The sequence below is a fragment of the Danio rerio genome, chromosome 16 (assembly GCF_049306965.1).
Source record: "Danio rerio strain Tuebingen ecotype United States chromosome 16, GRCz12tu, whole genome shotgun sequence".
Lineage (NCBI taxonomy): Eukaryota > Metazoa > Chordata > Actinopteri > Cypriniformes > Danionidae > Danio > Danio rerio.
In genome coordinates this window covers 12270289-12295000 of record NC_133191.1, presented here as the reverse complement: position 1 = coordinate 12295000, position 24712 = coordinate 12270289, and the positions used below count along the sequence as shown (strand labels likewise).

Here is a 24712-nt window from a genome sequence, read left to right as displayed (position 1 = left end):
CGCATATCTGTTTTTCTAAAGGTAGAAGTGTTCTTCAGATAATATCTGACACGAACTAAACGACAGTGCTGATAGTTTGTATTATTCGTTATTTATGTTTCCAAGCAGCTTGTTTCGATCCATAAAGCCGCATTGCCATGTAAATAGGCCTGTACCATTTTATTAGTGTAACGTACTGTAAGCATGAAGGCAAATGTTTTGGTCAAACGTTTCAGATGCCGATGTACTAAGTTGTGTTGTCTGTGATCAGAGTACTGAATGAACAGAGGTTTATTATCTGATGATAACAAGAATAACCATTTGAAAATACATTTTAAATTGCACTGGAACACAATTTATTTTCATATAAACATTTAGTTTATCTTACTGCACAACATTATGCTGAATGATTGTGTTTCTCAGTATGCATTTGCACAATTCATATCAATTCATTTTTATTTGTATTGTTGTAGACAAGAAAAATTGAACAATTTTAAATCAGCATTCACCTTATTGTACAGACATACATAAGCAGCATATATGAGTTGTCTTACCTTTAAGTCTTCACATTTTAATTTGGTCTGTTTTGTAGGCCAAGGCCTCAGTGCGCACTGTTAATTGGACATTTAAGTTGTTTGCAGACAAACACTTGCAAACTAGTTGAAGATTAAGTCAAAGACTTTAAGTATTGTTCAATTTTTGTCTATTTTGGATTTTAGGTCCAACGGTTTAAAACTGTCAGCCTTTTCGTGATATGTTAAATGTTCAAACAATTACACTGAGCAGTCAAATTGAATGCTTTTTACGCACATGTAACATGTAAATCAATTTGAGATATCAATTAAAAGTAAATAACATTAAACACATTCACAACTTTTGATTATTTTTATCCATAAATTGGTATTCTTTTCATGTTTACGTCGCTAGTATAGAGGTCAATTTTTGCATCTACATTGAGTTTTATACGCAGAAAACCATTACATGAAAGTAAACATACAAAGTTTTATTAGATTTTAAATTATATTTAACATTTTTAAAACCATGCTGACAAATGTATTAAACCTCGTAGTTTAAAGGATAATGGGAAAGTATAAAGGTTAAAATTACAATTAATCAGTGTTTTGAGCCTTTTAAGAGACTTCCAATTTGTCTCACATTTTTCTTGTCTCTGTAATCTATTGTTATACTGAAAGACATTTTACTTGACATCTTAGTTACTTTAAAAGAAATTTCTCAATACAGTACAACATACAAAAATAGATGTCAAAATTCAAATAATTTTAACGTCTTTATACTTTAAAATCTGTATTTGTCTTTCACCCATATATTGCCTAATATATATATATATATTAATAAAAAAAATGTCAGGATCTGTACACTTTTAAGATGCCGATATTTCTGTTATTAATTTCTAATTTTCTGTTATAAATTCTAAGCGCTTTAGAATTTTATTTATCATCCTCCTCCTCCTCCTCCTCCCAGCTTTAATAAAGAAAATCTCTCCATATTAATTGCACATCAGTAGTAGTTAATTCCATATTAATTCTTTATTAGAATATGTCCTATACAGTCTTCACAAAAAATTACTCGTAATATTAAATGCCTTTTCTAGATGCAAAATATCTACATTTGAAATATCTACTAAAGAGGCTTCTGCAAACCAAATGCTGATTTCTGTTGCTTAAAAATGGTGCTAGCGAGAGCAATGTTTTAGGTTTAATGCTCAGCCGATAAACAAACCTAAATAAATGTGATTAATGCAAGTTGTTTCCGAGAGATGGGTTGCGGCTGAAAGGGCATCCGCTGCGTAAAAACTTGCTGGATAAGTTGGTGGTTCATTCCGCTGTGGCGACCCCGGATTAATACCGGGACTAAGCAGACAAGAAAATGAATGAATGAATAATGCAAGTTGCTTTTGACAAGCATCTTTTGACAAGCGTCTGCCAAATGTAACATTAAAAGCTGAAGTTAAGATGTTTTTGGGGTTATGTTTTTAAAGCAGTTCCTCTTAGTTTCACACAGGTGTCCAACCAGTAACCACAAGTAAAGCTTACTCAACACTCTATCTATCTATCTATCTATCTATCTATCTATCTATCTATCTATCTATCTATCTATCTATCTATCTATCTATCTATCTATCTATCTATCTATCTATCTATCTATCTATCTATCTATCTATCTATCTATCTATCTATCTATCTTCCATCCATCCATCCATCCATCCATCATCTAACCTACCATCCATCTATCATTTTTTTTTTATTTTAACTCTTCAATTTACTGTTGTAACAGAGTGCATCCTTTTAGGTTTTTTTTTTATTGATCTTCATGTCAGGCTAATTATAAGTTGAAAATATGATTCCAAGATGACGGATCAGAAATACACTAGACTTATGCAATAGTAAACTTCTTCTGCATTAAAAAAAAGCATCAGATTTGGTATTTTTTGTCCTGACACAAACCACAGTCTGAGAATAATTTTATATGCAAATAATCTGAAACATCATTTGAAAATCTGACCCATCAACATTTTGATCTCAGATTCAGCTTACGATGCTCAGTGAAAAATCTTGAAGATACTATTAAGGTCTGTTTTATTTGTCATTTATATGTTAAACATATTTTAAAGTGAGGTTGTTACAGTGTAATTACACAAGTAATAATTATTACTATGTATATTTATCTATAACTTGTAAATCAGCATTTGACTGTATCACCTTAAAATAAAGCAATGAAAAATAAAGTTGACTGAGCTGTATTGATGATCTTAGTGTGAAAAGACAGCCGAGTCGTTTATTGTTCAACGCAGAGGCCTGTAGTTGGGGTAGCTGTTCTCGTTCAATGATAGAAGCACAAAGATAAACACAAAATGCTCCTGGTCATAAACTGATGCAATTTATTATTTCTTTTTAATTGCCAAGTCAACAGTAATGCCCCCTTTATGATGAAAACAGAATCAACAAAATCATAAACTTAGCAATGCTGAACAGAAATACAGAAATAATAGCAAAAATAGTAGCCAAAATATTCAAATATTTTTTTCCAAGTGCTGCTTAACGGAGAGAAGATTTTAATTTAATAATAGCTTTATTTGTAGTTAATAACTTATAATATAAACAAATAATTTGTAGTTTCTTTTTTTGTCATGAAGGCCTGAACTATATGTACTATACTATACTTTACGTATTTGGCAAGGCTTAACTAGGTTCATTAATTAACTAAAGCTTATTTAATTAGTCATTGAACAACAGTGGTTTGTTCTGTATCCAGAGGGGGCTAATAATACTGACCATAGCAGTCTTTACATTTAATTATAATTATTATAATTATTCCAGCCAAACTAAAACAAATGCCACTGTTTCAGAGGAAATATATTATAGGAAACACTTTGAGAAGTTCTTTGCACTGTGAAATATCACTTAGGAAATATTTTAAAAAGAATTAAAATTCCACAGCAGGATTAACAATAGTGTTGTCGATTGTATATTGAGGTGAAACATTTAGGATTAAAAAACTATTTATTTTTACATTCAAAGCATTGCAATGAGTTAAAATATGTCATCGTTATTGTAGTTCACGAAGGAAAGAAGAAGAAGATCTTCAACTTTAAATAAACAGCTATGTGTATGTCTAATATAACATAAACATCTTTTAAAAACCACCTCATTTTAAATTTGTAAAGAATATTCTTCTTACTAACTTTCTTGTCTAAGATTTATTTCTTGTAACATATATTTAATGCTGTTCATCCCATTTCACTTATTTCGTTAAAGGCATAGTTCACCCAATTTCCTCACAATCAAGTGGTACTAATCTTTTATGGATTTCGCTCTTCTGTTGAACACAAAACAATATTGTTTAAAGCAGTGGTTCTCAAACTGTGGTATGTGTACCACTAGTGGTACTCAGGCTTCCTTCTAGTGGTACGCGGAGGAATGATGTATGTCATGTACATGCTACACACATTTCAAAAATTTATCAAAAAATGATGTATATAATATGCTATATATGACATAAAGCCTATATTTCTGAGGTAATCTGCCACGTTTTTTTAACTGTGCAGAGTTGTAGCTGCTTTACTGAGCCTACTACGCTATTGTATTTCAATACTGCTCATTTTGGTGGTACTTTTTTGAGTACAATTTTGGAGAGACAATTTTTTTTCTGAGGTGGTACGTGATGAAAAAAGTTTGAGAACTACTGGTTTAAAGCATGTTGGAAAAAAGCAACCTTTGACATCCATATAGTAGGGACAAAAATACCATGGTAGTCAATGGCTGTATTTTTTTTTTTTTTTTGCAACATTCTTCAGTATCTGGTGGTTCATTCCACTGTGGCAACCCCAGATTAATAAAGGGACTAAGCTGAAAAGAAAATGAATGAGTTCTTCAGTATCTTCCTTTGTGTTCAACAGGAGAAAGAAATGCAAACAGGCTTGAAACAGGTGAAGGGAGAGTAAATGATGGCAGAGTTGTCATTTTTGGTTGAATTATCACTTTTAATATTGTATGATCTTTGGTCTTGGATCCAAAGGTGTAATTTGACACGCCGAAATGTTTAAACAGAGCCTCCTTTGCAGCAATATTCGCTTTCTCATTAGCAGATAAACTAATACGACTTGTAGAAGAAGAAATATACTGAAGCTATTATCGTGCAAAACATCTACTTCAGCGAAGATGCTTGTAATAATGAGATGATCAATCTTTGCATATTCAAGTACCTGCAGGGAGGATTTTAAATGAGTGAGAATTAAGAAATGTCCTCTTTCTGTATTTTCCACAGCCATACATCAAAGCAGCTTAAGCTGTAAAGTTATATATCTGTCTTGGGGTTTGCATGCAATGACAATGATCTCAAATTATTTCTGCTGCTGTTAGGGAGCTATCTGTTTTGGCTCCATCTGTAAACACAGGTTAGGTTAAAAAAGGAGCAAAATTGCGTCCTTACATCCAAATTTTTCTGCTGATATTCATGATTGTGTATTGTTGTCTTTTTGTGTTGATTTCAACAGTGCAAAAAGGAGCCTGACCAGGCTAAATAAATGTTACACTGACATAAAAGTAATTCAAGTAAAACGGATCAAATTGAACAGATTATATGAACACAATTATTAAAAACGATATAGTTTCTGCTGTTTGCACCCGTTTTGCGTGTAGCAATAGCTTGCAGCAAATAACACGGGAGAGATACACAGCTAAACTTTTATTTTAGTCACTATCAGGCTTTTATCAGCATTCTGTCAATATTATCATGTATCTGTAAACAACAGTTACCTCTAAAAAAGTCTCAAAGACATGTATGTTTTTTTACTTATGAAAGAGAAATTAGACTAATAATATTAATTTATAATACAGTGAAAAGAAAGTCATAAGATGCTTAGACCCAAAAATGAAGGACTCAAGCACAAACTATGAGGAACAAGTCATTTCCTCCAGAACAGCGTAACTTGTTTCTTAAATATTTATCTGAGTTAAAGAGATAGTTCACCCAAAAATAAAAATGTAATGTTTACTCCATTATGTGGTTCCAACCATTTACATGATTCTTTATTCTGTTGAACACAAAAGAAGATACTTTGAAGAATGTTGGGAACAGGTTACCACTGACATCCGCCATAGGAAAAACAAATGCTATGAAGGTAAACCAGTTTCCAACGTTTTTCTAAATATTATTTTGTGTTCAACAGATGTAATTATTTAAAAAGGTAATGATTCGCACTCATCAAGTAATTGCTTCATACTGTTTTCATTTTATTTATTTTTTTTACATTCTTCGGTTGATTTAAAGACACAACCGTTTCGGCACAATGCCTTCCTCAGTGCGTGACACAATCCTCTACCTCCAACCTTTTATCATAGTCAATCACAATAAGTCATTAGTTAGACTGCCACTCTTATTTTCATTATTCCACGATTAACCACATAACAACTATTTATCTTTATATTTCAAACATTATTTCACAGAGAAATATTGTATCAATTATAATCATTTAACTAACCACACAATAAATTTTTAACCTCACCTTCAAAAATATTATTCCACAGGAAAATAGTTATTTTACATCAATACACTGAAATTGCATCAATACACTGAAATTCCGACTGTCCAAACCGTTAAAAATACATTTGTTACATTGTGTCAATCATCTAGACGGCAACTCGATGTTTGCCAACAGTCTCTTTTTCATTTCAGTGTATCATAATCAACCATGCACACGAAAAATACCTTTACCTTCAAAAATATTATTTTATAGAAAAATAGCATATCAATTGCCATCATTCCCTTATTCATGTCTACATCAATACAGTGAAATTCTGACAGTTCAAAGACATTAAATATTCATTTTCATCAGATGTAAGAAACACAAACAGGCTTGGAACAAACAGTTTTGGGTGAACTATCACTTTAAGACCTTCACTTTATGTCTGTCGCTAAAGTAGTTTTAGAATCCTTTTGCGTCATACATGTAGAGAATTCATGATTTGTTTACCACAATTTATATAATTGTATTTTAAATCACCTCAAACCTTGAACTCTTGACCTTTTGTAAATTCAATCTGGTAAAGAAAGCTCCCCTCTGACTATAAATGCCCAAAATAATAAAAAATACTGAATGTGGAATTAAAAACAAAAAAACGAAAAAAAAAACTGACAAATTCATTTAATAGTTAAGCAAAGCACTTTTTTGGTTGTTGCAGTGTTCCCTAATTATGGCTGTGGCCTTTATTTTCATGATTGTAGTATTTGAGGATGATTGTGAAACGGTGACTCCAACAAGACACTGTATCTGTGTTTAATTTTAGTGTTCGAGTTCTGCTGTTATGAAGGAGCGAGTGATTTTCATAATGAGAGCAGGATTCCCTCTTTCACAGAGTGTGTCATACAGACATTTTTCTCTGTTTCTCATCCTCTCACTTCAGTTTTGTCCCACACACACACACACACACCACACAGTTTGTCAGAGTGTTTTCCGACCTCCTGTTTCATTCTGGAACAGAAAATGTAAATGTAAAGAAAACAACAAATGTGTCTTTCACGGTTGGCCCTGGTCTACTGTTGTGGAAAAAAGCTCAGAAAACACAGAGAGTCATTCACCTTGAAAACCATAAGCATCATGACCTGTGAACTGTTTGCCACAAAATGACGCTGAATGTTAGTATTTTTCTTTCAGTGGAACAAACGTTACATAATAATGAAATGAAAGCAAATAGACATAAGAAATCAGATTGGCTAATCGAGAGGACTGGGAGAATTCCAGATGGGCCGGTCCATTTTTTGGCCATGAGGGCCGGTGTCCCTAGCTGCTTGCACTCTCAGCAGTCACGCTTTTTTCCTTTATCTATTTATTTGACCATAGCCTCACTCTTTTTATTCATTATTTTGCCGCAGCTCTGCTCTTTTAAATTATATTAATATATACATTTTTAATCAGGCACCTTAGTGAATATAAGAATTTGATTAATAATTATTAATGAATAATACACCCGCCCAATAAAAATTGGATGATTAGAAATTTAAAAAGGGAGTACAAGATTAAGCCATTGTGGTCCAGTGGTCAGCACGTTGTGTTATGAAGCTGCTGACCTGGGTTTGAATCTCTCCTAATAAATTAATTTTTAAAAATGTTTTTTTCATTTCATTTCATCTTTCATTTTTAGTGTTAAGACATATAATATTGTTTGGGTTACTTATGTAGGTGTAAATATATATATATATATATATATATATATATATATATATATATATATATATATATATATATTGTAACCACCATTACAAAGGACTGGATATCTTTAAAGAATTTAGCACAGAATATATATTTAGATAATGCAGGAAAGGTATTGAGATATTTTAAAGAATAGTGTTGGAGATTTAGCTACACTTTAATGTTCTCATATTTATAAAAAACATTTGAAGCTCTAAAGCAGCTGTTTCCTTGAAAAAGACGTGATAGTGTCATTAGAAACTGAATTGGAAATGACGTTATTTTAATAAAGTCAGTCGTGAACTGAGGTGGGCTGGTCTTAGGCTTGAAACTCCAGGGCTGAAAAGGAGTCCCACTCCAGCCCTGTAAGAAATGACGCAGCAGATCACGGATTCCTGAAAATTAGTATGAATATGTTTTTAAGCATTTCTGTGAAAATACATTAAAAGGAAGGACTAGAAATACATAGCACACAAGAAAAAAAAAAGACGTAAACACAGTAACGTAATGGAACAGGATAATCATCCATATGGTGAGGTTTCAAAATTTACAGTCTAAAATATGATCTAATCTCCTGTACATTATTCTAAAAATACACATTTTCGTAAGCACCAGACCAAATGTCAGCAATCTTTTGGTTCTCTCGAAAGCTCTTTCCACTGACATTTAGTCATGCTTGCATTTCAAACCTACAGGACCTCATTAAATGGAAGAGGTTTGTACCTGCAAACTTAAGAATGAAAGAAACAAATGCAATACGTCTTTCTATGTAATTTCCACTCACTTTGAAACTCTCAGCCTTACTCTTAAAGAGCAGAAGCTGTAGCCTGTAATGGCGTCCATCTTAAGTCTTCGGCGTTCTGTGTGCACCTCAGTCTTCAAGATTTCCTACAGGCCACAGTTTGAGAATCACTGAAACTTTCTGAGGATTCAGATCGGTTAGAGGGATCTCCTTTTACTCATTCAGCCATGGCGAACCTCTTAAGCACAATTCATGCTAAGGTTAGCAGATGACCATGCAGATGACTGTAGATAAAGAAAAGCACCGGGTATTTGCAGCAAAAGATCTTGAGTTACAAGATGTGTGGGAGATGAAGACAATATCAATGTTGCGTTCTTCAGGCATGTACACACAGAAATGACTCGCTGAAGGGGAAACACGTAGCGAAAACCTGTATGGGACATATTGAAATAAATCGCCCACTTTTCTTGCTTGCTTTCTTTCACTCTTTCGGTAGTGATTATGTTGGTGTCTCGAGACCTTTTCAGGTTGTCTGAGTAATGAGGGATCCCTCTAAAATGGGTCTTTCCTTTCAGCTCTTGGAGAAAATAAGACAATCGATAGCTAGATAAATGCTATGAAGAACTTTATTAAGATAAATGTATTTTTTTGAAGAAGATGAACAGAGCTCGGCAGGAAGAGAGAGAATGACAGAGAGGTGAAACCTCAGACACAGATGTGAGGCAGGCAACATGTTTGCTTCAACCTTCATGTGGTTCCCCTAAGCAAACCACTCCTGTCTTACAGCGCTAAAACACAGAAAAAAAAAATCTTGCTGCCTAAATTTTTTTAGTTGAATCAAATGAACTTTTTTAGTCAAATGACTGAAATATTAATTTAAACTTTGTATAACTTAAACAATTTAAAATAACATAAAAACATTTGTTTTCATCTTATTTTTTACAGAGAGCGTGTCGCTCTATCGCTCTAACTCATTCTTCTACAGCAGGATGCTTCATTTGTTAACACTTTATAAGTTTTATGTGTCTGATGAAGTTACAAAAAGAACCTTTTTTTGATCCTGATTCTTTACTGGCAATCACCTTAAAAGAACCGTTTTGGGTTCCCTAAAGTGCTTTTCAATAAAGAGTTCTCAAGAGAGCATTCGTTCTTAGTGTGAAGAACATTTTAATAACCTAAAGAACATCCCACTATAAAGAAACTTTTGTGGAATTGAAAGGTTTTATGGATGTTAACTGTTCGTCGTGGAACCAGTAATGCCAGTAAAGATCCTTCATTTTTAAAAAGAGTTTAGATGGTTTTATGAAGAACATTTAACAACCATAGATTATTCCTTTATGCAGAAACATATTTATAGTGGAAAAATGTTCATATTATTGGATTAACTTCCTCTACCTGTGGAAAAAATATATAACACTTTATTTTAAAGTGTACTGCATACACCTGTTTCTTCTACTGACTATAGTAATTACAATTAATTGTACCTAACTATATGCAAATAACCCTAAACCCAACCTGCTTTCCAAACACAACCAGTTGATATTATTCTGTAGTAACATTAATAATGACACTTAGAAATAAAGTCAAAGATTATATTAAGAATAACCATATATAAAGTTCATATGTGAAAATAAAAAATAAAATATGAAAATATCTAAGACCTGAAAATGTGAAAGTATCTAAGACCTGTTTTTTTTTTTTTTTTTTTTTTTTGTAAGTGTAAAGCAAAACTTTAAGCAGAAAATCAATGTACTGGTGCATTACAGAAGCCAAAAGGCAAACCGAACTAAAGAACTCATAAAGTTAAATTACAAAGAAACAACTCTAAAAGCATGCTATATAACACACACACACACACACACACACACACACACACACACACACACACACACACACACACACACACACACACACACACACACACACACACACTGCGAAAGATTGACTGGAGAGTCTAATTTTTAAGATTGCGAATGTTTATTTAGACGTGAATTGCCTCTTGTTCTTCTAAGTTATCTGTAACGCAAATCTGCCATAATGATCAGAAGCAGAGTATACGAATGTGCACTTATGTGGTGTTTGATTAGGTGGGTTTAAAATGTAAGTTAAAAATTGAGAAGCTGCAAAGAGAAGTATTGCGGTGAAAAGTGCTGACTTAACTCAAAACTGTTAAAGATATTTTTTTATTGCTTACGTTTATAGAATATAGTTCTCTTTTGCTAAACATTTCTTGGTGACTATTGTGTTTCATTTCAGCATTGTAGTTTGTTCTTCTAAAAACTGCAGTGGTTTTTAATAATTTTTTCAGCAGAAGTGATGTTATAGAAGTTTCAGGCATTAACATCAAATAGCTGGTCATTTTCACAGTTACAGAAAATTGATATACATCAAAAGTTTTGAAGTAGAAAGTTTATTTCTAAAATATCTAAAAGTTCTTATATCAAGAAGCATTTTCTAGACAAGCAAAACATATTGTCTTGTTTTAAGAAATAATATGCCAAAATGAAGTGAGTTCTTCCTTAAAACAAGCTAAATAAAAAACTAGATTATTTTGCTTACCCCATTGGCAGATTATTTAGCTTGCTTTAAGGAAGAACTCACTTCATTTTGGCATATTATTTCTTAAAACAAGACAATATGTTTTGCTTGTCTAGAAAATGCTTCTTGATTTAAGAATTTGTAGATATTTGGACTAAAGACAAGACAAAAAATCTAAGTTAGAAAAGCATTTTTTTTGTAGTGCAGGCAATAAAATCAAACACAATTTTCACAATTACAGCAAATAGACTTGTTGAATTACAGTAAATTTTTGAAGTAGAAAGATTGAAATAGTGTTTTCTTGCAAAATGTTTCCTTAATAAATTGTTTAATATGCGACATGTATGAGGTTTGTTCAGTTATAAGGAGCTGAGTTGTGTTAATTCATTTTAATGGTACAAGAAACAGTTTTCAGTTTACCCATTTCATATCCCTTTTTCTTTTTTGATAATATGTCTGAATGCATTTACAATTTCATATTTTCCTTTAATTAAATTTTACAGAAGTGCACATTACATGATTGAATCAAAGAGTTCACACTTAACAAGTTGGGAGATATATATATATATATATATACACTTTCATGTATTTTTCAATAATGTACGCATTTTTATTGTTATATGCTGTACCATTCCACACATATACGCTAATGCCATATAAAGGCACTCGACACAAATGAAAATGTATAATGCTAATATTAATATAAAGAAATTATTGAAAGGAATATATAAAAATTGACAAACTATAAAGGAAAGAGATGAAAACTGAACAAATGATGACATGAAGAATTTAAATGAAAGGCACAGACTTCATCCTGATGCACTGAGAGAGTCGGGTGCTGATTAAGTGAGTTTTTCCTTAAAACAAGCTAAATAATCTGCCAATGGAGTAAGCAAAATAATCTTGTTTTTTATTTAGCTTGTTTTTTATTTAGCTTTTTATTTAGCTTGTTTTAAGGAAGAACTCACTTCATTTTGGCATATAATTTCTTAAAACAAGACAATATGTTTTGCTTGTTTAGAAAATGCTTCTTGATTTAAGAACTTTTAGATATTTTAGATATAAACTTTCTACTTCAAAACTTTTGATGTAATTAAATTTGCTGTAACTGTGAAAATGACCAGCTATTTGATTTTAATGCCTGAAACCTCTATAACATCACTTCTGTTGAAAAAATTATTAAAAACCACTGCAGTTTTTAGAAGAACAAACTGCAATGCTGAAAGAAACACAATAGTCACCGAGAAAATGTTTAGCAAAAGAGAACTATATTCTATAAACGTAAGCAATAAAAAAATATCTTTAACAGTTTTGAGTTAAGTCAGCACTTTTCACCGCAATACTTCTCTTTGCAGCTTCTCAATTTTTAACTTACATTTTAAACCCACCTAATCAAACACCACATAAGTGCACATTCGTATACTCTGCTTCTGATCATTATGGCAGATTTGCGTTACAGATAACTTAGAAGGACAAGAGGCAATTCACGTCTAAATAAACATTCGCAATCTTAAAAATGAGTCTTTCGCAATGTGTGTGTTATATAGCATGTTTTTAGAGTTGTTTTTTTGTAAATTAACTTTGAGTTCTTCAGTTCGGTTTGCCTTTTGGCTTCTGTAATGCACCAGTACATTGATCTTCTGCTTAAAGTTTTGCATTCACAGCTAAAAGAGGGTTTTTCTTTGAAGTAGATTAGAAAAAATAAGTTTAATAGCTTAATATTATTACAGTATTCATGGTGACTAATATATACTGCATTTGTATAAATGGACATGATGAATTCAACAATATGGTAAACAAACAAATCTGTAAAATGTAAATAGACAAACTAAATGTAAAGCTAAACTAGCTGTTAAAAATATTGGAGGATGAATGTGGTTTCAGAGAACATTTTGTGCCCTAAACGATAATCAAATATATATTCATTCATTTTCTTTTCGGCTTAGTCCCTTTATTAATCAGGGGTTGCCACAGCAGAACGAACCGCCTCAAATATGTATTTAATTTTTGTTTTACATATGATTAAAATCCAATTTTTATAAATGTAAAACTGATGAAAAAACGAACACACAAACAAACGAAAACGTAGAACGTACTTTTTGGGTCATACACAGCATTCTCAGAATTGTTCTGGTTATCATTGAAAATATTTGCCCAAAAAAGCAACAATTGTATGTAATTTATTTATTGCCTATTAAGGGGAAAACAAGATGGTCACATAAGTTATTGTCATAATCAGTAACAAGCGACAAGTCATATTTTCTATGGAAAAAAGCCTTTCAGAAATGCATATTGCGTCGAATTCAGCAGCTTCATTTTAATAACCGGACGTGCTCTTTTACCTCTCAGGCCAATCAGACGGAGGGGAGGCGTCAGCGAAGGTTAAATAGAAATATTTTGGCCTGTAAGTGAACACATCCGCTGACACGACTCTGAAGACAAGCGATACGTAACGTGAGTATATTTACACAGATTTACTTCTCATGAAACGATTGTACTGGTGTTGTTTTTTTTAACCGTTTTAAGTTACATTATGTTATGTAAAACAATGAAGTTTGGTTCATTTGAAAGAATGTGTTGGTTCAGATTAAAGTGTTAATCTCTCTAGTACACAATGTGTAACATTAAGTGCGCAATGTAAAATTTATGTGTATTCTACTGTTACATGCAACCCTGAGGAAAAACTATGAAAAAAACTGAAGAATTGCCTTAAAAGGTTGTTTATATTTCCGGTTGCTTTACTAACTATAATTTAATATAATCTGAATTTCATCTATTTATCTCTGTCGCTAAGATTCAATATTTAGCAGTAACTTTTTTGATTTCAATATACTCATTGTTGGTCTTACTGCTGTTCCCCTCCTCTCTTGTGTCTGTGTGTCTGTTTGCTGTTTAACCTCCATCCTGACCACAGCCCTGATCATCTGTCTTTCTGGGTTAGCTGTTCAGGTGCATCTCTCCGTCTTTATCTCTCCATCTCTTATGTGTGCTTCTTCATCTGCTTCTCTTTCCTCTCTTTCTGTTTCTCTGCCTTCACAGCATTTTCCCTCATTTCTTACAGACTCTCGGGGAGACTTAAAACATTCGTCAGATTACTGATTTCTCCATTAAGCAGTTTTGTAACAAATGGCAGCTCAATCGAGGAAGATCAGAGCAGTTCATGTATTTTATGTCTCAACTAATCACATGTACTTTTATTTATTTAGCCGAAGTTTTTTTATCCAAAGCGGCTCATACGTTCCCGGGATACAACCAGCGATCATTGGGTGATGCTGTTTTTCTTTTTCTTTTTTTTTCCTTGCATTTATCCAAGACTAAATTTCATCACTTTAAATTTGATCTAATCATTTATTAACAGAAATCATAGGCCAATGTAAATATGTAGTATTTGTGTAGACTAAATTTAAAATTTCATCTGGATGATTCTAAATTATTTGGGACAGTATTTTGGGGATTTTAATACTTTTAATAATAAAAAAATATATATTAAAAGTTGTGAACAGAAAGTCAACTGTGTTTCTGCAAATTAGATTGCAGAAGATTTTTCACACTTTAGAAATAAAGATATTTTATTGGTTCTATTAAAAAAAAACATTTAACATCCATAAAATATTTCACACACAAAAAAAGTTTCTTTAAAGTTGAAAAAGTGAAGATGTCATTTTTAAACCCCATCCACCCAATTGGTTGTATCACTGTCTTTTCACTTGACCAATAGCTGGTGTGTGGTGATCACACTGGCGCTGTTGTCCTGTGGCTGCCGTCGCATCATCCAAGTGGATGCTGCACACTGGTGGTGGTGTGCAGAGACCCCCCTGATTGTAAAGCGCTTTGGGTGGATAGCCATACACCATAAATGCACTATAGAGATACACACACATTACAATACATTAAACTATGAACAAATTGTTCTTTTATAACTGAAATGTTTTTTTGACAATCCAAAAGGACTCTTAAGTTTCCTCTTAAAAGCGTATTTTATATTTACTTACCGGGAAGATGAAAGTATTACCTTCTTTATCAAGACGTTGCTAATAATTTATTATTATTATTATTATTTTAAATAAAAGTTTTAAATTCAAAACTTCATACTATGAATTTTGGAAAAATCTCAATAGTCAATTTTTGTTGGTTGACTATATATATATATATATATATATATATATATATATATATATATATATATATATATATATATATGAATACAAATAAAATACATTTCCTACCCTGCTTAGTCCCTGATTTCTCAGGGGTCACCACAGCGGAAAGAACCGTCAACTACTCTGGCATATGATTTACACAGCAGATGCCCTTTCAATCCACAAATAAAATAAATAATTAAAAAATAATAATAATTATTATTCTTATTTTTTAATTACAACAAAGTTGAATATATAAATTTTAAACATGATCTTAAATGTGAATTCATGCACTTCTGCATTTATGCATGCATTCATAGTCATAATTTACATTCAAACATTTAGTGCATTTGAGTACTTTTTCAATTACACTTAATTTTGCTTATCAAGTATGCAAAAGTATTTAAATAAAGTATTTAAAAAGTAAAGTATACAAAATATGATCACTTTATGCATTCAAATTATACGGCATGACATTGGCGTAGGTAGTTTAGGAATCTAAATATGTGAGAAAAGTTGAACTGCTGGAACCGTTGGCTAATTCTGATCATGACTATTTGAACTAATTGCAATTAAATGAGATAACTGGATTGGAGAAATATAATATAATATAATATAATATAATATAATATAATATAATATAATATAATATAATATAATATAATATAATATAATATAATATAATATAGGCAACGCAGTGGTGCAGTAGGTAGTGCTGTCGCTTCACAGCAGGAAGGTCACTGGTTCGAGCCTGGACTGGGTCACTTGGCGTTTCTGTGTGGAGTTTGCATGTTCTCTTTGCGTTTGCATGGTCCAAAGACATGCGGTACGGGTGAATTGTATAGGCTAAATTGTCCGCTGTGTATGAGTGTGAATAAGTGTGTATGGATGTTTCCCAGAAATGGGTTAAAACAAACCCATTAACACGTAAAACATGTGCTGGATAAGATGACGGTTCATTCCGCAATATAATAAATATAATATAATATAATATAATATAATATAATATAATATAATATAATATAATATAATATAATATAATATAATATAATATATTATAAAATAATATAATATAATATAATATAATATAATATAATATATTATAAAATAATATAATATAATATAATATATTATAAAATAATATAATATAATATAATATAATATAATATAATATAATTTAATTTAATTTAATTTAATTTAATATAATATAATGTAATATAATATAATATATTATAAAATAAAATAATATAAAATAATATAATATAATATAATATAATATAATTTAATATAATATAATATAATATAATATAATATAATATAATATAATATAATATAATATAATATAATATAATATAATATAATATAATATAATATAAATTCACAGCGTTAAAGAAAATACATAGCCCTAATCCAACTTAATTGGTTCGGCTGAAATACAGTTTAAATTTTTTTTAAACAAATTTTAATGTCAATATTATTAGCCCCCTAAGAAATTATTATTTTCGATTGACTATAGAACAAACTACCAACAGCCAATAACTTAACCAATTAGCAGAACTTGCATCATTATCCATTTAAAGCCTTTAAATTGCACTGTAAACTGAATGATCTTGCAAACCTACTAGAAAAAATATAGTTTACTGTCGACATAGAAGTTAAGACATAGAAGTTAAGTTATTGGAAATTTGTTAGTAAAACTATTATGTTTACAAAAATCTCCATCAAACTGCACTTGGAAAACGTTTTTAAAAGAATCAAAATTTCGCTGGAGACCTAATAATGACTTTAACAGTAAATAATTTAAAACACTGCACCAAATAAATTAGATGTCTGCATTTTTTTTCTAGTGTGAATTGTCAATCTCTTCAGAAGGAATTGTGTGATTTATGTGAATCTCATGCACACACAAAGAAAAAAAAAAGTTAAGATCAGATATAAGAATTTAACACACAACCGCACTCCCGTCTCAGCACCACCGCCAGCAGCGCATTTCTCTCTCTCTTTAAGCGTGGAGATCCGCCTTTCGTGGAACAGGGGAGGAAGAGAGGGGGTGTTCAGGAGGAAGAGGAGGAGGAGGAGAGCTGAAAACCAGAGGGATGCGAATCTACTGCCTGAACAATCTCAGCCCACCGCACACACACACCTCTCGCCGCCTATTTCTCGCTGCCGTTCTTTCATGTTTCTTCACTCATGTGCATCTTCCTTCATGTCTGAAACCCAAAAGCCCACCACAAAAGCTTCTGTCTCCCCCTCGCCATCCTGCCCCAATGTTTCTCTCAGTCACCTGAGAAAATCTGAGCCCACCACAAGCCCCTTCCTTCCTCTGCCTGTGATGCTGTTTTGTAATATTGTTTTAACTGGAAATGTCTTACAGGTTGATCATCCGCTCTGGCTCTGATCTGAGGACCGAAAGATGCTCGGTTTGATTCTAATACCGCTGTTCATTACAGTACTTAAAGCACAAGGTAAGTTTAAAATATATTGATAGTTATATACAATGGAGATCAATACATTAGGAAAGCTTGTCCTTATCAGAAATATTTGTTCAAAAGATTATTTTAATGTTTTTTTAAACTGGTTAGAAACAATTTATGTGGGCAATATATAAACCATATACAGTTGAAATCAGAATGATTAGTCCCCTGTTTATTTTTTCCCCAATTTCTATTCAACCCAGTGGAGATATTTTCAACACATTTCTAAACAAAATAGTTTTAATAACTCATTTCTAATAACTGATTTATTTTATCTTTGCCATGATGACAGTAAATAATATTTTACTAGATATTTTTCAAGACACTTCTATACAGCCTAAAGTGACATTTAAAGGCTTAACTAGGTTAATTAGGCAGGTTGAAGTAATTAGGCACAGTGGCGTAGCGCAAAATGCGGAGGCCCCCCTGCAGGGATCGCTGACGGGGTCCCCTGATGAATTGGGGGGGATACGTCATACTTAATTTTGCATATCACTGACGTCATCACGTTCTACTGTTTCTGTTTGTTTAACAGCCTATGGTTACTAAAGGGGTATTTATAATTGCACTACACTTTATATAAGCATGTTTATTTAACTAAATGTATTGCTGTTTGAATACAGTATGTCATTATAGATGTGTAGTGAATGTGCTGTAATCTCTCATATGTAACAAACTCAGACAAGTTCAGAAATTGTCACTAAAATATCTGTGATTGTGAACAAGAAAACAGTAAACGGTCCAATTAAATTGTTAAAATAAAGGAGAAGCAGATCGGTTTTACTGTACAAGGGAAATACCTTCACACCGCCTGTGCTAAATCATTTGTCGTAGGACCCCCTAATCACGTGGGGCCCCCGCGCGGTGCGTGCCCTGCGGGCCTGTCCGCTACGCCACTGATTAGGCAAGTTATTGTATAACGAAGGTTTATTCTGTAGACTATCGGAAAAAAAATAGCTTAAAGGGGCTAATAATTATGACCTTTAAATGGCTTTAAAAAAAAAAAACTGCTTTTATTCTAGTTGAAAAAAAAAACAAATAAGACTTTCTCCAGAGGAAAAAATATTATCAGACATACTGTGAAAATCATCACAATCATCAAAACATCATTTGAGAAATATTTAAAAAAAAAAAATAATTCAAAGGGGGGCTGATGATTCTGACTTCAACTGTATAGTGAAACAAGCTTATCTCTGTCCTTACCAGTGCCTGAATTCATGCAAACGTACTGATGCACGTCCTCTGGAGCTACACACACACACACAAAAAAAAAAAAGAGCTAAATTTAAGGAAATAAATTAAGGTGAACAATACTACATTTAATTTATTTGTGTAAATTCAGCCCAGTTTTTGCAACCAGTTACCTCAAAAAGATTGAGTACATTAAATAAATAATTTATTTCAGTGTAGCTGCAGAAGTCGCTCATCAGTAGGCTGTGTGCAAGAATTTGGGCACTGGTAAGGACAGTGATGAGTTTGTTTCACTCACTACACATTGGGACACCAAGCGTGACATGAGAACATCTTTGTTGTACAATATCAAATTTGGAATCTGATGAAAACATTGCAACTGATATGTCACACAAATTCATTTCATGAGAATTTTGCTGCACCTAAAATGGTTGACCAGTGACCTGAATATGAGCAAGGAAGCTGATTGAGACACATCCACTGTTTTACAAAGTAATTAAGGGACATGAATAATAAAAAACTGTGATCAAGATTCGAGAACAGGGTTCAGTCTTTTAGCCCAGTTTGAGGACGACTGTAATGTTCATGTTTCCGATATGAGATAAATTAAGCATACTTTTACCACTAAAGTTAACTTCAGATCAGTTCCGTTCAAACAACTTGCTCCTCAGCATGAATTAGTTTAGCTTTTTGATTCTTTCTGCTGATGAAGGTTTGGTTTCTGCAGGGCTTTCAGTTCAAATGTTCTAAAACACTGAGCAGATCATTATCCTGTGCAACTCTGATCAATTTCCACCTGTAGTGTTGAACCAATTGACTGTTGAGATTCTTTGCAGTGTTCTGTCCTCTCTTGCATTTGTCCTGTGTGAATGCCCAGTCGTTTTGGGTACTAGAATGAGTTGGTGGCATTGTAAAAAAAACGCAATATTGTCGAAATCTCAGATTTGGAACTACTGAACCAGCTTCTCTTGCTGTGGTTGAAAAATTTGTCACTTTGGTCTTCATCTGGATGACCTGTTGTCTGAGACTTTCGGTCACTGTCAAACAACTCTCCTACCTTCAAAGCCTGTGAAATCCTGAAAGTTTGACTGACAGGTGAGAAATTCAGGAAATTACCCCAAGATGCAGAATAAGCAATAACTGTAAGGAAACTGATTATGTTCTCTAACTTGAATCAGTGTTCCTTTTTCAGATATTTCATTTTAGTTTATTTTAATACACTCAAAAAGGATTTTTGCTGCTTTTTAAACTACTTATATAAAATGAGTTGAAACAGCACACTTTTTCAGTTTGTCTTGGGTCAAAATGAGACCATCAAACCAAAAACTGTTTGGAGTGTTGAACCAGATGATGCAATCAGTACAACTTTAAAACACCACAGGGATAAACATTTTTTTTTAATGTTTTAATGGCATGGCATGTTATGAGTAAAATAAACACTACAGATAGTTTGTTTGCTGTGAGGTATCCTTTCACAATGCAGGTTACTGAACTTCAGAGCAGTCTTGTGTGTGTTTGGAGCATCTCTACTGTTGTTCAGTGTGACTTTATGACAACTGAAATTTACAGTAAGACTTAGGGATCGTGTTTGTAGAATCTGACAAACTACAAACATAAAAGATAATTAAAAATCGCAGTGTGAGCCAAGCTTCACTATGGCTAAAAATGGCCCTTTTACTCCAGTTCAGGAGTAACATTTTAAATGCGGGTAGGCAATGATTAAGTGAAATTTAGTCAATTGTAGGCTGTTCTTTATTTTTGATGTTTTTAGTGTGTGAAATGCTGTCTTTATCTTCTGATGTGTCTCTCTTCAGAAAGCCAAGAAGTCATTTACGCACAGGTAGGAGGGACTGTCACCCTACCCAGAGATAAGATTGAACGAAAAGATGGCAATATTAAAACACAAGATATTTATGTGAACTGGTTCCTTGACTCAGAGAATACTCTGATTATCAACAGGAACCCGCAGATTAGCATCAATAAGGGTGAGATGCATTTTTTTACTTTTGTTTTTTAAACTAACGGTAACACAATGTTTGATATAACTCTGTTTTCTTTTTGTAGGGACAAACGCACGCGTCTCTCTATCAGCAGATTTCTCTCTCCAGATCTCACCAGTTGAAGAGTCTGATTTTGTCATTTGGCGCTGTGAGCAACATGTATTAGCAAGAAATTACAAAAAGACCTACAAACTGTACAAAGGTATGACAAAATACACTGTGTGTGTGAGCGAGAGTATGAAGAGTTCAAAATTGCAGTCACACCATCACAGGAAAAACGTTTACCCTAAAACTAGTTTACTCACTTTTTCTTTTTGTTCATGTTGTTTATTTTTCTCTGGAATTCAAGACTTGAAATTTTAGAGGAATGAAGGTACATTGAAAGTGAGAAACAGCCCAAGACACTTTTTGCATTGCTTTTATGGGAACAATAAATAAACAACAACACACAAATCATTGCAACACAGTGACATTTCTTCGTCACCTTCTTCTTCTTCAGTGTTGAGCAGAAGTCGAGGAATTTAAAATAAATGATTACAAAATTCTCAATTTCTGGGTTTGTTTATAAAGTAAGAGGAAACGGCACTTGGCTTGTACTGTTGAGCTCGGTTGCAGGTGTAGTAGAGCACACTCTGCCCTCCAGTGTTTAAGAGCTGAACTGCAACAATATTTTTTTTATTTATTTATTTTTGTTACGATCAACAAAAATCTACTCCAAAATCAATTCATTTTTTCTACACTTAAAAGTGCAATGATTAAATGGTAAAATTACTATTTAAATTAATTTGTAATTTTGGGATAACTTAAAATATAACTAATAAAAATAATAATAAAAAAAAACATTTGATGAAATGTATTTCTTTTTGCATTTAGATGATTGAATATGATAAAACAAGAATTGACTTTCTCATTTTAATTTTCATGAATGTTTTAGGTCAGATTATTTTAAACAATAATCTAATCTTATATTAAAATATATTATATTATACATTCATTTATTTTCTTCTCGGCTTAGTACCCTCATTAATCTGGGGTCGCAACAGCAGAATGAATCGCCAACTTATCCAGCACGTTTTTTTAATGCAGCGGATGCCCTTCCAGCCACAAGCCATCTCTGGGAAACATCCACTTACACTCATTCACACACATACACTATGGCCAATTTAGCTTACCCAATTCACCTGTACAGCATGTCTTTGGACTGTGGGGGAAATCGGAGCACCCAGAGGAAACCCACACGAACGCAGGGAGAACATGCAAACTCCACACAGAAACACCAACTGACCCAGCCGAGGCTCGAACCAGCAACCTTCTTGCTCTGAGGCGACATAATACCTACTGCGCCACTGCATCGCCTATATTATATTATATTATATTATATTATATTATATTATATTATATTATATTATATTATATTATATTATATTATATTATATTATATTATATTATATTATATTATATTGTTTAAGCCCAGCTGGGTCAGTTGACATTTCTGTGTGAAGTTTGCATGTTCTCTTTGTTTTTGTGTGGGTTTCCTCAAGGTGCTCCAGTTTCCCCCACAGTCCAAAAACATGGGCTATAGGTGAATTCAATAAGCTAAATTGGCCATAGTGTATGTGTGGATGTGAATGCAAGAGTGTATGGGTGTTTGCCAGTGCTGGGTTGTGGCTGGGTTGTGGAGGGCATCCACTGAGTAAAACATATGCTAGATAAGTTGACTGTTCATTCCGCTGTGGCAACCCCTGATTAATAAAGGGACTAAGCTGAAAAGAAATTGAATGAATGAAAAAATAAAAAAATACATTTTTTTTTACAGTCGTTTTGCTACAAATTTAAGAACCCTGATGTTAATTTTCAAAACTCTAGACACAAAATTCACAACCATTGCCGAACTTGCACATTTTTGCAAAACTCCTGACTTTTTTTTTAAATGCTTGTATACATTACACACGTCAACAATACTTTGTTCATTTAGCTAAAATCACAGTTTCAATAAAATACATTTAAACATCAAATTGATCCCAATTCAAAACGCAACTCAAACATTAAATTTTAAAATAAATAAAATATTAATTTACTTAACATGATGTAACTATCAACTGATTCAAGCGCTAAAAATAATAAATAACTGTTGCATTAGCATGGAAACTGATGTACAATATTACATATTTAGATAATGAAAGTTTCAGGATAGATCAAATGACATCAGTTACCACAGAATATGACCAATTAGACTACATTATCTATAGATTTCATCCTTATTTCACATGCTTTCTCTATTCTATGTACCACTTTTACAGACAATGTTTTTATATTTTGCATTACTGTATGCAAGAAAGCCCAATTACATCAGACTGATGTCAGGCCTAGATTCAGATTGACAGGATGTTCATTCCAAGATTCTTGACTAATGAAAACCCCACTGTGATGTGGCCAACTCCACAACACCAGTTAGATGGAAACACAGATCACAAACAGAAATCTGTTGTTCACGTCCCTCAAAATGGTTTATATATACAGTTGAAGTCAGGCCCCCTTTGAATTATTATTATTTTTTTTATATTTCCCAAATGATGATTGAGCAAGGAAATTTGTTTGATAATATTTTTCCTTCTGGAGAGAGTCTTATTTTAAATTTTTTATGAAATATTTTAAGGTCAAAATCATTAGCCCCTTTAAGCAATTTTTTTTTCGATAGTCTACAGAACAAACCTTCGTTATACAATAACTTGCCTAATTACCCTAACCTGCCTAGTTAACCTAATTAAACTAGTTAAGCCTTTAAATGTCACTTTAAGCTGTATAGAAGTGTCTTGAAAAATATCTAGATAAATATTATTTACTGTCATTATGGCAAAGATAAAATAAATCAGTTATTAGAAATGAGTTATTAAAACTTTTTTGTTTAGAAATGTGTTGAAAAAACCTTCTCTCCATTAAACAGAAATTGTGGAAAAAATAAAGAGGTGAGCTAATAATTCAGGGAGGCTAATAATTCTGACTTCAACTTCAACACACACACACACACACACACACACACACACACACACACACACACACACACACACACACACACACACACACACACACACAAAATATTGCAAAAATTAATACTTTTTTCAAACACACACAGATATATTTATATGTGTGTTTGAATTTTTTTCATTTTTGCAATATTTTGGAAAATATGACATTTTTATATCAGTATGTGAAATGTCAAATTTGCATATGTTGCTATATATTATGCCATACATCAGCTTTTTGATATTGGGACATGCAGTGAAATACACTTTGGTTAACTTTACTATTCTGTTTTTTTTTCTTTTTTTCTTTTTTTACATTAAACCCACGTTATGATTGAATGAATAAAACTTTAGTTGCGTGATTCCACTGTCTGTACTTTTCCCTCTACATTTATGTGTCAACAATAATGAAACTTGTATTATAAATTTTAAACAACAATAATTCAAGAGTTCACACTTACCTGATGATTGATTATAAAGCTTGTTTGGCATGCTGTCCCGGGAGAGAGCCTTGAGCTCATAAGGTTCTCGAGCTCTGGGCTCCATCACGTTGCAAGGCGAGAGGGGAGGTTGATCTCAGGTAGAACCAATGACTGTAAAAAATATGGACGACGCGACAGCCCTTTTTCCCATTGAACGCCTTGAGGGCAAAACGCCTGCTTGACGGGCACAAACTGTCGCAAAAGACTGCTGAAATTGGAGCCAAACATGCGCAGAAGGATTGTCTGATGGAGCCAGAGGAGGAGCCGCGATAATGAGCAGAGTCGAGCTTTCAATCAAACGCTTTATGTAAAATCAACCACGCCCCCCGAACTTCTCAGCATGCGTTTGCTGTCATATCAACACAAATGGATGTAATAACGTTAACAAATATGAGAGTTTTATATATTCAATCGCGCCAGCTCCAGGCCGCAATGC

The 24712-nt window shown here is 32.7% G+C and overlaps 1 protein-coding gene across 3 annotated transcripts in view; it reads left to right on the top strand.

The window, feature by feature from the left end:
- Nucleotides 1-24712, top strand: part of cd4-1 (CD4-1 molecule) — a 36174-nt gene that overhangs the window by 506 nt on the left and 10956 nt on the right. For 2 of the 3 annotated variants that reach the window (XM_005173496.6, XM_073925389.1), the window contains exons 2-5: nt 13317-13421; nt 17481-17571; nt 20586-20756; nt 20836-20973. In XM_005173496.6, the coding sequence (XP_005173553.2) occupies nt 17520-17571; nt 20586-20756; nt 20836-20973 (361 nt within the window). In that variant the 5' untranslated portion in view covers nt 13317-13421; nt 17481-17519. 3 annotated transcript variants of the gene reach the window in all.